The sequence below is a fragment of the Wyeomyia smithii genome, chromosome 1 (genome assembly GCF_029784165.1).
Source record: "Wyeomyia smithii strain HCP4-BCI-WySm-NY-G18 chromosome 1, ASM2978416v1, whole genome shotgun sequence".
NCBI lineage: Eukaryota > Metazoa > Arthropoda > Insecta > Diptera > Culicidae > Wyeomyia > Wyeomyia smithii.
Genome location: NC_073694.1, coordinates 36228953 through 36241114, shown reverse-complemented (window position 1 = coordinate 36241114; position 12162 = coordinate 36228953). Strand labels below are relative to the sequence as shown.

At 39.7% G+C, this 12162-nt stretch overlaps 1 protein-coding gene across 1 annotated transcript; it reads right to left on the bottom strand.

The window, feature by feature from the left end:
* On the bottom strand, positions 1-11236 carry LOC129718347 (carbonic anhydrase 2). Its single transcript, XM_055669043.1, has 5 exons — positions 10623-11236; positions 893-1057; positions 493-829; positions 383-438; positions 1-323 (listed from the first exon to the last, which is right to left on the bottom strand). The coding sequence occupies exons 2-5, from the start codon at positions 1037-1039 to the stop codon at positions 96-98; spliced, it is 768 nt and encodes a 255-aa protein (XP_055525018.1). The 5' UTR covers positions 1040-1057; positions 10623-11236; the 3' UTR covers positions 1-95.
* Positions 11237-12162: the final 926 nt, after the last annotated feature.

Sequence of the window (12162 nt, the reverse complement as noted above, 5' to 3'; positions counted from 1 at the left end):
TTAAAAAGAAACATTTTTATTCAGTACATACCAAAACATTTTTACAAAATACTGCTGTATGATACAAAATAAGGCAGTCAAATGGGGGGCATAGTTTACAGCTTCGCGCGCATGCGTCCACCGCTGTTTCGCACGAAAATTATTTCCGGGTGTTCCTTGGGTACCTGTACTTCGCGATAGTTATTGACTATCTTTTTATTGGAGTCTTTAGGACAAGATTGGAGCTCCCGGAATGCCGCTATCTGTAACCGGGACACGTACACCGGTGTTTTGTACACGATCCAGGTGACACTCTCATAGTAGGGTGGTGTTGTTAGAGAGCCCTATTTGGGAAAAGTAATGAATTAAAAGCGTCATTTTAAAACCAAGATATTACACCTACTTTGTAAGTGTAATAGTGCCGGCTGAGATCCTGCAGGCTCATCCAAGAGAGGCAATCTGGAAGTATGAGCGTTATAGCTTTCTGCAAAAGCTGTTTATTATGAGACTTACCGGCATCAATATCTACTTCAGAGTTGGGTTTCTTGATATATTTTATTCCGTTGACGATTTTGTCGAACTCCGGGCAATCCGTATCGCCATATGCATGCACAAAGAAACCCGTCACTGCAAGCCCGTCCGGCTTATCCACAGCCTCCGCGAAACTTCCATAGCGTGCATTGTAATGCACCGCGTGGGCTTCCATTGAGTAGGTATTTCCCTCCAGGATGTGCTCACAGCCGGAATCATCCTCGACGCCCCAGTGGAAGTGCAACTGCTCAAAGATGTACTTTCCGTCTAGTGGGCCTCCAATAACGAACGGTTGATAGGGTCGATCGGTGAACGTTATCTTGAATGATAAGGCGTAAGCTATTTATGCGTTGTCTGTGCAAAGTTTATGAAAAAAACATACCATTGCCGACGCGCCATTGTTGACGATTTTCGCACGCCCCCTGCCATCCCAGTGGCCAAAATATTCCAGCGGATGTAAACAGTCCTTAAAGTTGGTCGATCGCTGGCTTAGTACAATTGGGGACTGAACTGGCGCTGAAGTTGGCATTGTAGAATCCTAATTTGGCTGGAGAGAAGAAAAAAGTATGGTTTGAACGCCACCACAAACAGTTTAGAAATGGTTTCGGAGCTGAACAAACCGAGGCGTACCATCGGACCCATTGTGAATCTTATCAATTTTTATTCCGTTTTCTTTTATCGGAAGGATTTACCTTATCAGCACTGATGCTATTATTTTATCTTTTATCCATTAGAAAACAAAAGCTAGCGTAGGAGTGGCTTAACAGCAACGAGATTGACAGAAGCCGTAATAAATAGTTCCCTTGTTAATCTACTGAACAAGATTTCCGTCGACTGTCAACAAGATAAAAAACATTTTTGGATCTCTTTTCGTTAATTAATAACTAAAAGAGCGGGGATTATCTGAAGTAACTCAATAAATATTCAATGTTACTATTGTTTCATCTAAAGCGATTTCGAAAGAATCTGTAACAATTTTCTTGAGGAGTTGTAATTTTATTAATAGCTTACATTCATCATAATACGAATCAATCCACCTAGCGGTGTGACCGTTCCCATACGAACTTTATTTGACGAAAACAAAGTTTACAGATAATTTCAATTCTGAAAATATGCTCTCGAATTCTGATTATCTTCGCGATAATCTGAAAGATCTGAAATTTCAGACGATATAACTTTAACGATAAACTTTTTGTAGTTTATACATGTTCTGCGGGCAAATCGCGCCCTCGACGTATCAACGTATCTTGGTGAACAGGAGGGTAGATTTTCTATGTCGAAAACTCCGAAAACCACCTGCAAAAATCTTCTCACTGACACTCATAGAGTATACTCGTAGACGCGTTGATACGTCGAGGGCGCGATTTTCCCGCAGAGCATGTATAAACTACACTGTGTTAAACAAACTATTTTAAAACTTAACACTCATAAAGCACATTTGTAAAATGCGGAACAAATTTCTAAGTAAAATCAACCTTTTGTGAAACCAATAAAGGCTTGAAATCCTTGAACTTCGAGTACAGATTTTACTCTTCGACGAGCATTTGCAGTTAGCAGTCGTGTCACGGATGTATATAACAATCTTTTGCACTCATATTCTAATACTACACAAACAGAACTTCACGTTTTCGAAGCATAAAAACGAAACAACACCTCGCGCAACCATTTCGAACATTAACATTTTCGCTATTCAACGTGTTTGATTTCTCATCTAGTGTTCATCGATTCATTTCAAATGAATCTGTTGACTGTTTCAATTGACAGAATGATTGACGTAAAGTGTGACACTTTTCTTTCCTTCAGCGTATCTGCGCGTCATTCGAAATTAGCACTACTTCACGTCATTCAGTGATGCTCGAACGCGTAGGCGTGTTTATCATTCAATCGAAATCAAGCCGCAGTTCAGACGACGATGGGCACGCGAAAACTAAAATGACATGTCTCAAATGGCTCTCCAATGGAAAATCGTCAGGCGATAGTGACGCTGCATACATAGGACCTACGTTACACTGGCGAAGATATGTCTCAAAAATTCTGGTTCAAAAATGTCTTTCTCTGAAAAAAAACCACTAAGTAATTGGATAGTTTATGAAGCTCCCGAATAGTTTATAAAGCTCCTGCATGCTGTTTTTTCAGATTCGAAAGTAAGCAGCATAAATGTAGTAAATAACTCTTTGACAATTGCTCAACCCTGGAAAGATAGTCTGCGTCGATTTGACTTCTTGCTTTCAACAATATTGCCCTTTTTTCTACCAGTGTGTCCTTGTTTCTCGGTTTTCTTAATTTATAAAAAAAATATTGAGAGCTAAGCCCCCTAGTGCCCAGTGCCGGCTTTAGACCGTCTTCAGTTGAACCCATGGGCGCAACTAAGGAAAATTTCTAGGGAGGGCTTCCGAATTTTTTTGGGGGGCTAAAAATCAAAACTATCGAATGAAAATCTTACTTTTTACGTCAACATCTAGGGTAGGGAACGGCTTAAGCAGTAGCGCCTATTTTAAGCAGTCGAAGAAAACAGGCCTCAAACTCCTGCATTTTGATCAATATCGACAATTTCAATGATGGAAACGAAAACTTTGAGTGTCTAGCTGTCTTACGAATATAAGAAATACCGTTAATCCCAAAGAAATCTGTGAACAATTGCAATTGAAATAAATAAACCTATATTGCAGCCATTCAGGAGCCACTTTGGGTGCTGCAAAAAAACGCCTGCAAAACAGAGGGAAACTGCTTAAAATAGGTTCGGGGTGATTGGAATAGTGTCCCTCGATTGGTACCTTTGATTGATGATTATTAAAGTTTGCTAACTTAGTTTTACAATCTGAAAACAATTTCTGACGGAGAAAACGATAGCGAACAGATTGATAAACTACTATTTGAGTTTCACCCAACGCATTTCGAGTATTTCGTCTGAATACACAGGCGGTTCCTAAAGCTGCTTAGAATATGTTCCCTACCCTACCTCTTTTCACAAAGCTGCTTCAATATTGAGCAGAGCTAAGCATGAAAAACGATCCTTACAAAGCCACCTTTTTAATAGGCTCGAGAAAAAAAGTATGGAATACAATCATTCTGTGAGGAATTCTAGGGGGGGGGGGCTGAAACACTTTTAGGGGGGGGGGGGTCTATAGACCCCCCTAGCCCCCCCGTAGTTGCGCCTATGGTTGAACCTCTAAAAAGCTTCAATAAGAACCAAACAAATGTTTATAAAGCTTCATAGTGATTTTTTCGAAGTCCGCCTAAAAAGTAATTTGGGCACTAGAGGTTTCGATTTTTAAATAAAGAAAAAATCACAGGAGGGTTGTGTGCTAAGCCACGACCGCAAGGTTGAAGTAGAATACTTTTACAAGAAAGCTAACTTGGCTGCTTGCGTGTCAGTCATTTCGAAATCGGATTTGTTTCGTATATACCGCTTGTTAAGCACAGTATCAACAAATCGTAATAAACATCACACTGCTGTGCATTTGCAGCAGCATCAAACTCCAGTTGCATGATATAACTGGAAAAATAGGTGTGGGTAAATTGTTTCCAGTTATACCATTCTACAACGTTCGAAAAATTTTATTTCCTATGGCGTAATAATCATGTACGAAAAATACATCTCATTCATTTCAGTTTATTTTCAGTTCCTACAGATTTTCTCAGTTTCGCAACACAGATATACAAAAACGATTTCTTGTGGACATTATTTCGAGCCGGACCGATAGAGCTCTCATTAAGGCAATTTATTAAGCTATGATATGTATTGTGTCGTTTTGTGCGGCTTGGAAGAAGAAAATGTTCCCGTCCCCGTGTCGTATGGAAGTAAATTGTTGCGTGTTTGATATTGCCGATGGTAGACATGAGTATAAAGGTCGAAATTCTGCTGCGATGTCTAACCATAACCGTCTTCTTCAAGACGCTACATCCTTGTTAATGAAGTGTTGTGAATTTTCTAAAACAGACTCAGCATCGTGAGCAGAACGTACCGAAATTTTCTGTTTGAAATCGGATTTGTTTCGTATATACCGCTTGTTATGCACAGTATCAACAAATCGTAATAAACATCACATTGTTGTGCATTTGCCAGCACCAAACCTCAGTTGCAGTTTATTAATAACCATTCACTATGCTCTTCCAAAAACATTTAGTAGCCTTGAAAAAGGCCGATTGCTGCAATTGCAATTTTCATTCAATTATTGCATAAATGCTTCATGGTCAGATATACCCGCTGCAACTGCTACGCTATTCGTAGCCATGCCACAGTTGTGGCCGCTATACGCTGCCATTGGTATCCGCTGTCCCTGCATCAGCTGGTCCAGCTGCTATCGATGCTGAGATCCGCTGCAACTAGTGCGGTATCCATTGCTACTCCACAGCTGTGCTGTGGTCGCTATCCGCCAACGCTGATATCCACTGCTCTGCTACTGCTGCTGCTAAGGGATGACTGCTGTTGTCGCTGTCTAGAACTATTATGAGCGGCTTCGGCTAAAACAGGCTCTTATATAGGCCAAATAGCATATTTTCAATTGGAAGGTATATGATTCTGTCGACCGTGCTTGGGAAACAATCATATAAAGACCAACCAGAGGTCGAATTTTTCGTTTAGACAAGGCTTGACTATTTCCAATAGTACAATAGTTTGAATAATAAAATTACAATTCTCTTCAGTTGGGAAGAATCTTGGAAGATTTTCCAATCTATTGCTGCCAGAACGAAGGAAATCCATCGAATACTAACCGATTTATTAGCATTTGAAATTGGACATATTTTTCACTTTTTCCGGTTTTAGATTTTCATTTCACATCCCTATGTAGCCGAACTTCCTGAGAGAAGTATTCTACTTCAAAAAATCCCTTCAAATTGCTACAATGACAGTTGGTATATAAGCGATCTGTCATTGTAGCAATTTCGAGCCATTTTTAATTCGTGATTCAAAAATTGAAGGACAACGATAAAAGAAAATTAAAAATCAGGTTTTGCTTAGAAAATGCAGTTCTTTCAGATGATATAAAAAACTGACATAACTAAACAACCCAATTGAGCTGTAAAGATATACCTGATTTTTATAAATTATTCAAAAGATGCGTTTTCTGAGCAAAAGGTGATTTTAAAAAAATGTTCATCGTTGTCCATCGATTTTCAAATGAAGAATAAAACACTGCTCGAAATATGTTAAATAACAGTTCACCCACATACATAAGACATACGTAACACTGGCGTTTTTTTTCTGGTACACGTTGCCCCATAGTACTCCGTACATCGCCCTGTCAAACTGCTCGATAAATAATGAACAAAATGAATTTTCTTTTTCTCGGCCTTATCGAGCCCCAAAGAAAATTCCTTAAGGAACTATCAAAAAGTTATTTACAAAATCAATGCAGCATTTTTCGAGTAGGAACGAGACAAATGCAGGGCAGCGCAGGTACACTGCCTTCAAAAACAACTCAAACAGTGATTTTATTCAGGGTGTGGTACCATTCGAGTAGTTCATTTTGTACCAATTTTTTTGGAAGATTTCTTCCTGAGTGTTACGTATGTCTTATGTATGTGGTTCACCCATGTACTAACAAATTTCAAGTGGTTTTTTGTTCCTCCAACTCCAACTAATGAAAGTTCAATGGAAATACCCAATGAACTATAGTTTGACAACTTACATTAAATGTCAAATTTATTCGCCATAACCGCTCGTGGAAAGCTACATACATTACTTTAGGTTATGAGTCCAAGCGCAAACTGCGCTCATAAACCACCACCAACCGGGTTGCTGACTTCTACAGCATTCGCATTACCTCCGATTGAAAGACCACGTGGCCGGAAAAATTATTGTTCGTGGGCGTTTGCAACTAAGATGCTATGATCCGAAGGAAACTTGAGACGCTTGATGCACGTACAGTCATTGCGGGCATTAGCTACAATCTGTCTCAGCATTGAACCTATTACCTACAGCTTAGCTCAGAGTGCTAGAACAGCTAAGAAGGCTCAAAAATGCTTTCCAAGTCAATGAGATGATGAGACGGATAGGATTGCTACGTAAGTTCACAGGAATACGGCTGCATGAATGTTTATCGGTGGAGCTATACGTTAGCGAGTTAATGTCGACTAGTTGGCCACAAGCTTACGGAGGTTGGTTTTAACGTCGCTTGCCTGTTTGCTGTTAATGGGGCTGCCCGAAGTATGCGAGCGTATGGGCCTTGAGGCATCCGAAATGCAAATCACAGCGGATGCAGTCGATCGAAAATCCTTCAGGATGTCGAAGTAAGTACACACTTAATCTATCTCGGCAAACTTCCCAACAGCTTATTGAGCTCGGCGAAGTTTTTAACGAATGTCAGCAATATATTTCGACGAACATTTAGCAAATATATCGATTTACCGTAAACCAGCAAGTATTGACGTTTCGTTTGCCGAAGTTCTTGAAAATTCTGCCGAGAACTTGTAGAACATTTCGCTGAGTTTATCAGCTGTTGAGTTCTCGGCAATAAAATCTAAGTGTGTAGGGTTCCGAATGCAAGCAGCGACGAGGCTTTCTACAGTCAGCATCGACGAAGGAAAAAGATTTCAGACAAACCTAACCTCAAATTTTTTAAGTGTAGGCGAAGTAGATAATAGAGGTGCGTTTTCCCGTATGTGTTCCAGTTTGGACTCTACTTGAAAATGCTGAAAAGGTGACGAAACAGATGAATGAGGCGTAATAAGGCGTCGCTGGACAACCCGTCCCCCCCTCCAAATTTGCAGTTTTGAGCAAACATCACAGTTACGTAACGATCTCAATTACCCCCCCCCGTCCCCCTCTTCATGCGTTACGTAATTAGTGTACGACGCCTAAAAGCTATCGCGTGATGTTACCAGAGACGCCTGTCAAATCCGGAGTGAAACCGACGAATTAGTAACTGTCGGTCGGAAAACCAGTGGTCGCTACAAATTTTGTATAGCTGGTGAGCCGATTTCGTGTGCGGCTAAAGCCTTGTCAGACTACACCGCACTTCGAGTGTTCACACTACAGTGAGATAATATGGTTTGACATTTGCTTTGGTAATTGAAAAGAGAAGAACACAAAAACAGGTCAAGGCAAAAACAAGACAATCAGAGTAATGTAATAAGGATAGAGATGTCAGCTAGTTGGCTCGCACTAACGCGATTACTCATATGCAATTGTCAAAATGTGCGGGATGACAAAAGCGAAAATATTTCCTTCCTTCTTTTTCGCGTCATTTATCCGTGTTGCCAAATGCTGCAAATCCGGTTTTTATTGGTTTTCAAACATCCGCGATATCATGTAGCCGAGGTGATATCCGAGACAGCTCGATTGTATGGGATATCAGGTGATATGGAGGATAAAATGGCCTCCATAGCACGAATCGCCTGATATCAGGTGATATGCGATGTAGTGTGAACGGGGAAGGAAACGCAGGATTCATCCATGTCCATCGATGTGCATGAGCCACAGTCGTTTCGTGAAGTGATGCAGTCACACGACAAACAGTTGCAAAAGCATGCAATGGCTGAGTTCGAGGCACTACAATCAAATTTCACCTGGAAAATAACAAATTTGCTACCCGAAAGAAAACCTTTAAAGTGCAAGTGGGTCTACAAACGGAAGACAAGTCCAAGAAGATCCGAAGAACGTTATAAGGCCAGTAACGATATGGGCTTGTAATAGGAGGTTTGCCGAGCCATATATGACTACGGGCGAGTCAGGTAGGCCAGAAGCCAGCCAGGTACTAGGCAAGCGGATTACTCGGACCGCTGGGGTAGTTATGATTGACCAACAGCGGTACATCGAGGAGTTGCTGCGGCGCACCAACATGGTTGACTGCAATCCTGCTTTGGCACCTGCAGAAACGATTCAGTGATTGACGAAACCGTTGATCCCAAAAACGAAAGAGGAGAAGAAGAGTATCCAGAATGTTTCATATCGACAATTGGTTGGCGGATTGCAGTTTTTGGTACAGTTTACTCATCCATGTATTGCGTATGCAGTTAATGCGGTTTGTCAGAATCCAGGTGAGGTTAATTGGACGACAAAGCGTATCCTTCATTAACTTAAGGTATCAAAGAAGATAAGATTAATTTACCGGAAGCAAGCTAAAACAGTTCTCGAGGGACTCAGTGATGCGGATTGGATTGACTCAAGGCAGTCCATTACAGGTTACGTGTTCCAGTATTGTGGAGGATCAGTATCCTGGAGCTGACGCGAGCAGCCTACGGTAGCCTTGTCCACAATGAAAGCCGAAGTTAGTACCAGTTCCCAGATTCATCAAGGCGAGGTGATTCACATCATTTGCTGTAATGGGGCGCAGAATAATAGTTTCTCTAGCGCAGCGATTCTCAACTTTTTTTGTTCGCGTACCCCTTGGCGATATTTTTCATATCGATTGTACCCCCTGGCTTGGAATGTTTTCGCAGAGTGGAAGAGAGTAGTGGTAGATCATGTTGTGGTAGTCTTGTTTAAGTTTCAGATTGAACTATGGTTTGTTTGGTTGTAACAGTAATGTTTTAAGAGCAAGATTGAGAAACAAATGATGTATTTTAGATAAAAATTGCCTTGTCCGCCATTACTGATTTTTCTTTCGCGTACCCCCTGAAGGCTTTCGAGTACCCACAGAGGTACGCATACCCCAGGTTGAGAACCGCTGCTCTAGCGATTTTTACATCAATGGAGAATAATGATGTTTTAAACCCGTGAATTTTTAAACCGTATCCCATAGTTCTGAACAAAATAATCATTTCAATAGAACAATGTGTGTGTGTTTCATTTAATTTTTTTGGGTGTCTGGATTATTGCGGACACAAGCCTTAAGTCTGTTTTGCACTCTTTGACCAATGACATATTTAAAAATTGTAGAGTGACAAACAATTATCTTTGACCAAATTTTTATCTGTCAAAAATTGACAAATATTTGACGCTTGGTCAAAGAGTGTAAAACAGCCTTTAACATAGCTTTCTTTTTGGTTAATCATAATAGACAGTTTGTGTCTTTTCATGACATCTGTGAAAGGTGTGCCACAAATAACAAGTTTATTATTCGCATAACTACTACTTTCCAAAATTTTCAGCGCTGCACCATGAATCGATAATGATAACTAACGTACCACAAAATTGTTCAATATTGTATCTATCCAAAGATGTATTGATCGTTGTAATCCATCATGTGGTTATACAGTTATTACTGTTTGAAATCTAATCTAACATTTGATCGATTTTATTTCTATTGTCACAGAATGTACCTCAGGATTTGAAAACAAAGTCCGAAGTCAACATATTCAACATATTCATTCTCAAAAATAACATTACCATCTAATCATATTAATTGTAGAGCATTATTGATTGGTTCTGGGAACTTTATTACAAATGCTTCATAGCTTTCGATGAATCAATTCTACTAGAAGCTGAAAACGGAAAGATTAGGCTATTGTTAGTGTACAGGATACTTGCGTAGCTGGCGCTTCGATCTTTATGACAGTAACAGTCCTTCCCTAGCCTAGATTCTAACATACAACGACTGGGTTGATACACCAACCTGCATAACTCCACCCACAAGAATCTTGTGATCTTGAAGCATAGAAATCGAACTGTGAACCCTAGTCCAATAACAATTTTTAACGATGCACTTCATCACGCTTGAATGCAAATTTTCGCTTCACAAAATACTAAATGTCAACAAAAACATCGTTTGTGACTTGAACGCTAAACAAAAGAGACGAATTTACGCGTCGCTTGTATTTATCATTTTCTTACGTCATTACAAGTTTGTAACGATTAACTTTATGTGCGATATTCACTATATAGAACTTTCGGGTTTTCACAATGATTGCCATACCTTTCTAGAAGAAAGGCGAAAAAGAAACCCAAATGAGATAAAAAAGTATTTTTAAAATTAAACTTTTTGCACAGGTAATAACTAGAGCGGTTTCAAAATAAAAGATACGTATCCGGTCCCGAGTACGATAACGCTCTTTATTTGAGCAAGGTTTATTGTGCCGGCCGGTCACGTGCTCGACTGATTGTACGCGTAACGGTGGCGTTACACGCGAAACATTCTTCCATAGGAGAGAGACTCCATTCGAAAGTTGCAGAAATCACTAGTTTTCTAACCCAGGGGCGGCAAACCAAATTCAATAAGTACACTTACCTATCACAAGTTGTAAGACGATCCGAATAGAACCAACAAAAAAAGAAGTTTAATAGCACATTATCACAGTCACGTTTTGGTCTTTCAGACTTTATCGCTTGTGTGCCGCTTTCGACTCGACCTGTAGCCAGCGATTCAATTAGCGACCGAATATATCAGCAGATTTTATTGGCCACTTCTTCTACACTAAACACATCTGAATGTAACGTGAGATAGCATTTTATCGCCGCCGTCATTCGATTCGGTCATAAGCGTAAAGCAGAGATCGAAAATTGCTTGCTGTTTGTTGTTTTTTACACTTTCTATCACTGCGGGTTTACTTCGGATGTGTGTGTTTTACTAGCGACTTGAAATCGCCACGCATTCATCACCTATATTAGCGTCGTAAGTTATCTATTAACGGCGCAAATGTTTACGTATTTTTTGACATTCACCAATCCGGTAAAATGCATCCTTCATCGAAGTTCCTTCTTCCTTCTGCAACAGTTTAATCAGCCTGACACAGTGACGACACCTCCAACAGAGGCTTTGTGCAACGGTGCACACACTTTTCGTAGACGGTCTTTGAAATGCTGAAATGCAGACACACACACCATATAGATTTATCGTTTGCCCTTCGTTACTATCGATTCGACTGCATATTATTTATATGCCAGTGGTTGTTAGCCATAGTCTTGTGGGGCTGAGAGGTCGCCCGGTCAGAGTTTCGTTTGTTTGTCGTAAAAGAGTGGAAACTTATCCGCAATCTCAAAACCAAGCCCAAACTTTGCGGGTTAAACACCACTGGATATAAAATATGAGTATCAGTGTGCATACTGACGTCAGAAAATATTGATACATACCAACATAAATATGGCTCGCGGCCACTTGCCATAACTTAGCCGATCATAACTTTAAATTATTTATATTTTGTTTTAGTTTTTGATTTCTGAAAAATATTTCATTATTCACGCATTGGTAAATGCAACACGCAAAAATATGTATGTTTTATGAATGGGCATTTATGAATTAGCAGTTTGCGTGTTAGTGAGGGATACGATTTAACCAATGATTTACCACACCAACTATAGGCAACAGCCGGTCGAAACTGCAATTACCAATGTCACACTCCTATGTGTTTATTCATTCTTAACATTCTTTAGGTTTCTAACATATTTCAATAGAAAAGTGAGAGACTTAACATGCATATATTTCTTGCAAACTTACAGTAATGAAAAATCTTTTTTTTTTTATTTTTTAAGAGAAAAGGGACGATCTCATTTTAGTCAGGTTTTTCGGTTTAGGACAAAAGTAATCATATATTCGTTTTCCAAAAAAAATCCTAATTTTTGGTGTAAATAATGAAAATTAAAAAGAGGGCATTATGGCCACTAAATTGGCCAGTAGTGGCATTTTGGCCACTAAATTGGCTACTAAATTCAAACGATGGTCAAACAGTTTAAGATGATTTTCTTCATTATATTTTCAACTCAAAAATTTTTTTATGCGGTCCCATACAAGTTTGGAACGGACGCTCTATAAACGCTTATTTTACAGCTTT

What these genes read in the sequence shown, in the direction of transcription:
- LOC129718347 (XM_055669043.1), bottom strand. Translation starts at nt 1,039, where the DNA reads ATGCCAACTTCAGCGCCAGTTCAGTCCCCAATTGTACTAAGCCAGCGA. An exon ending in TGAAGTAGATATTGATGCCG is followed by an intron (nt 439 to 492) that starts GTAAGTCTCATA and finishes TCATACTTCCAG; the next exon opens with ATTGCCTCTCTTGGATGAGC. An exon ending in GGCACTATTACACTTACAAA is followed by an intron (nt 324 to 382) that starts GTAGGTGTAATA and finishes TTTCCCAAATAG; the next exon opens with GGCTCTCTAACAACACCACC.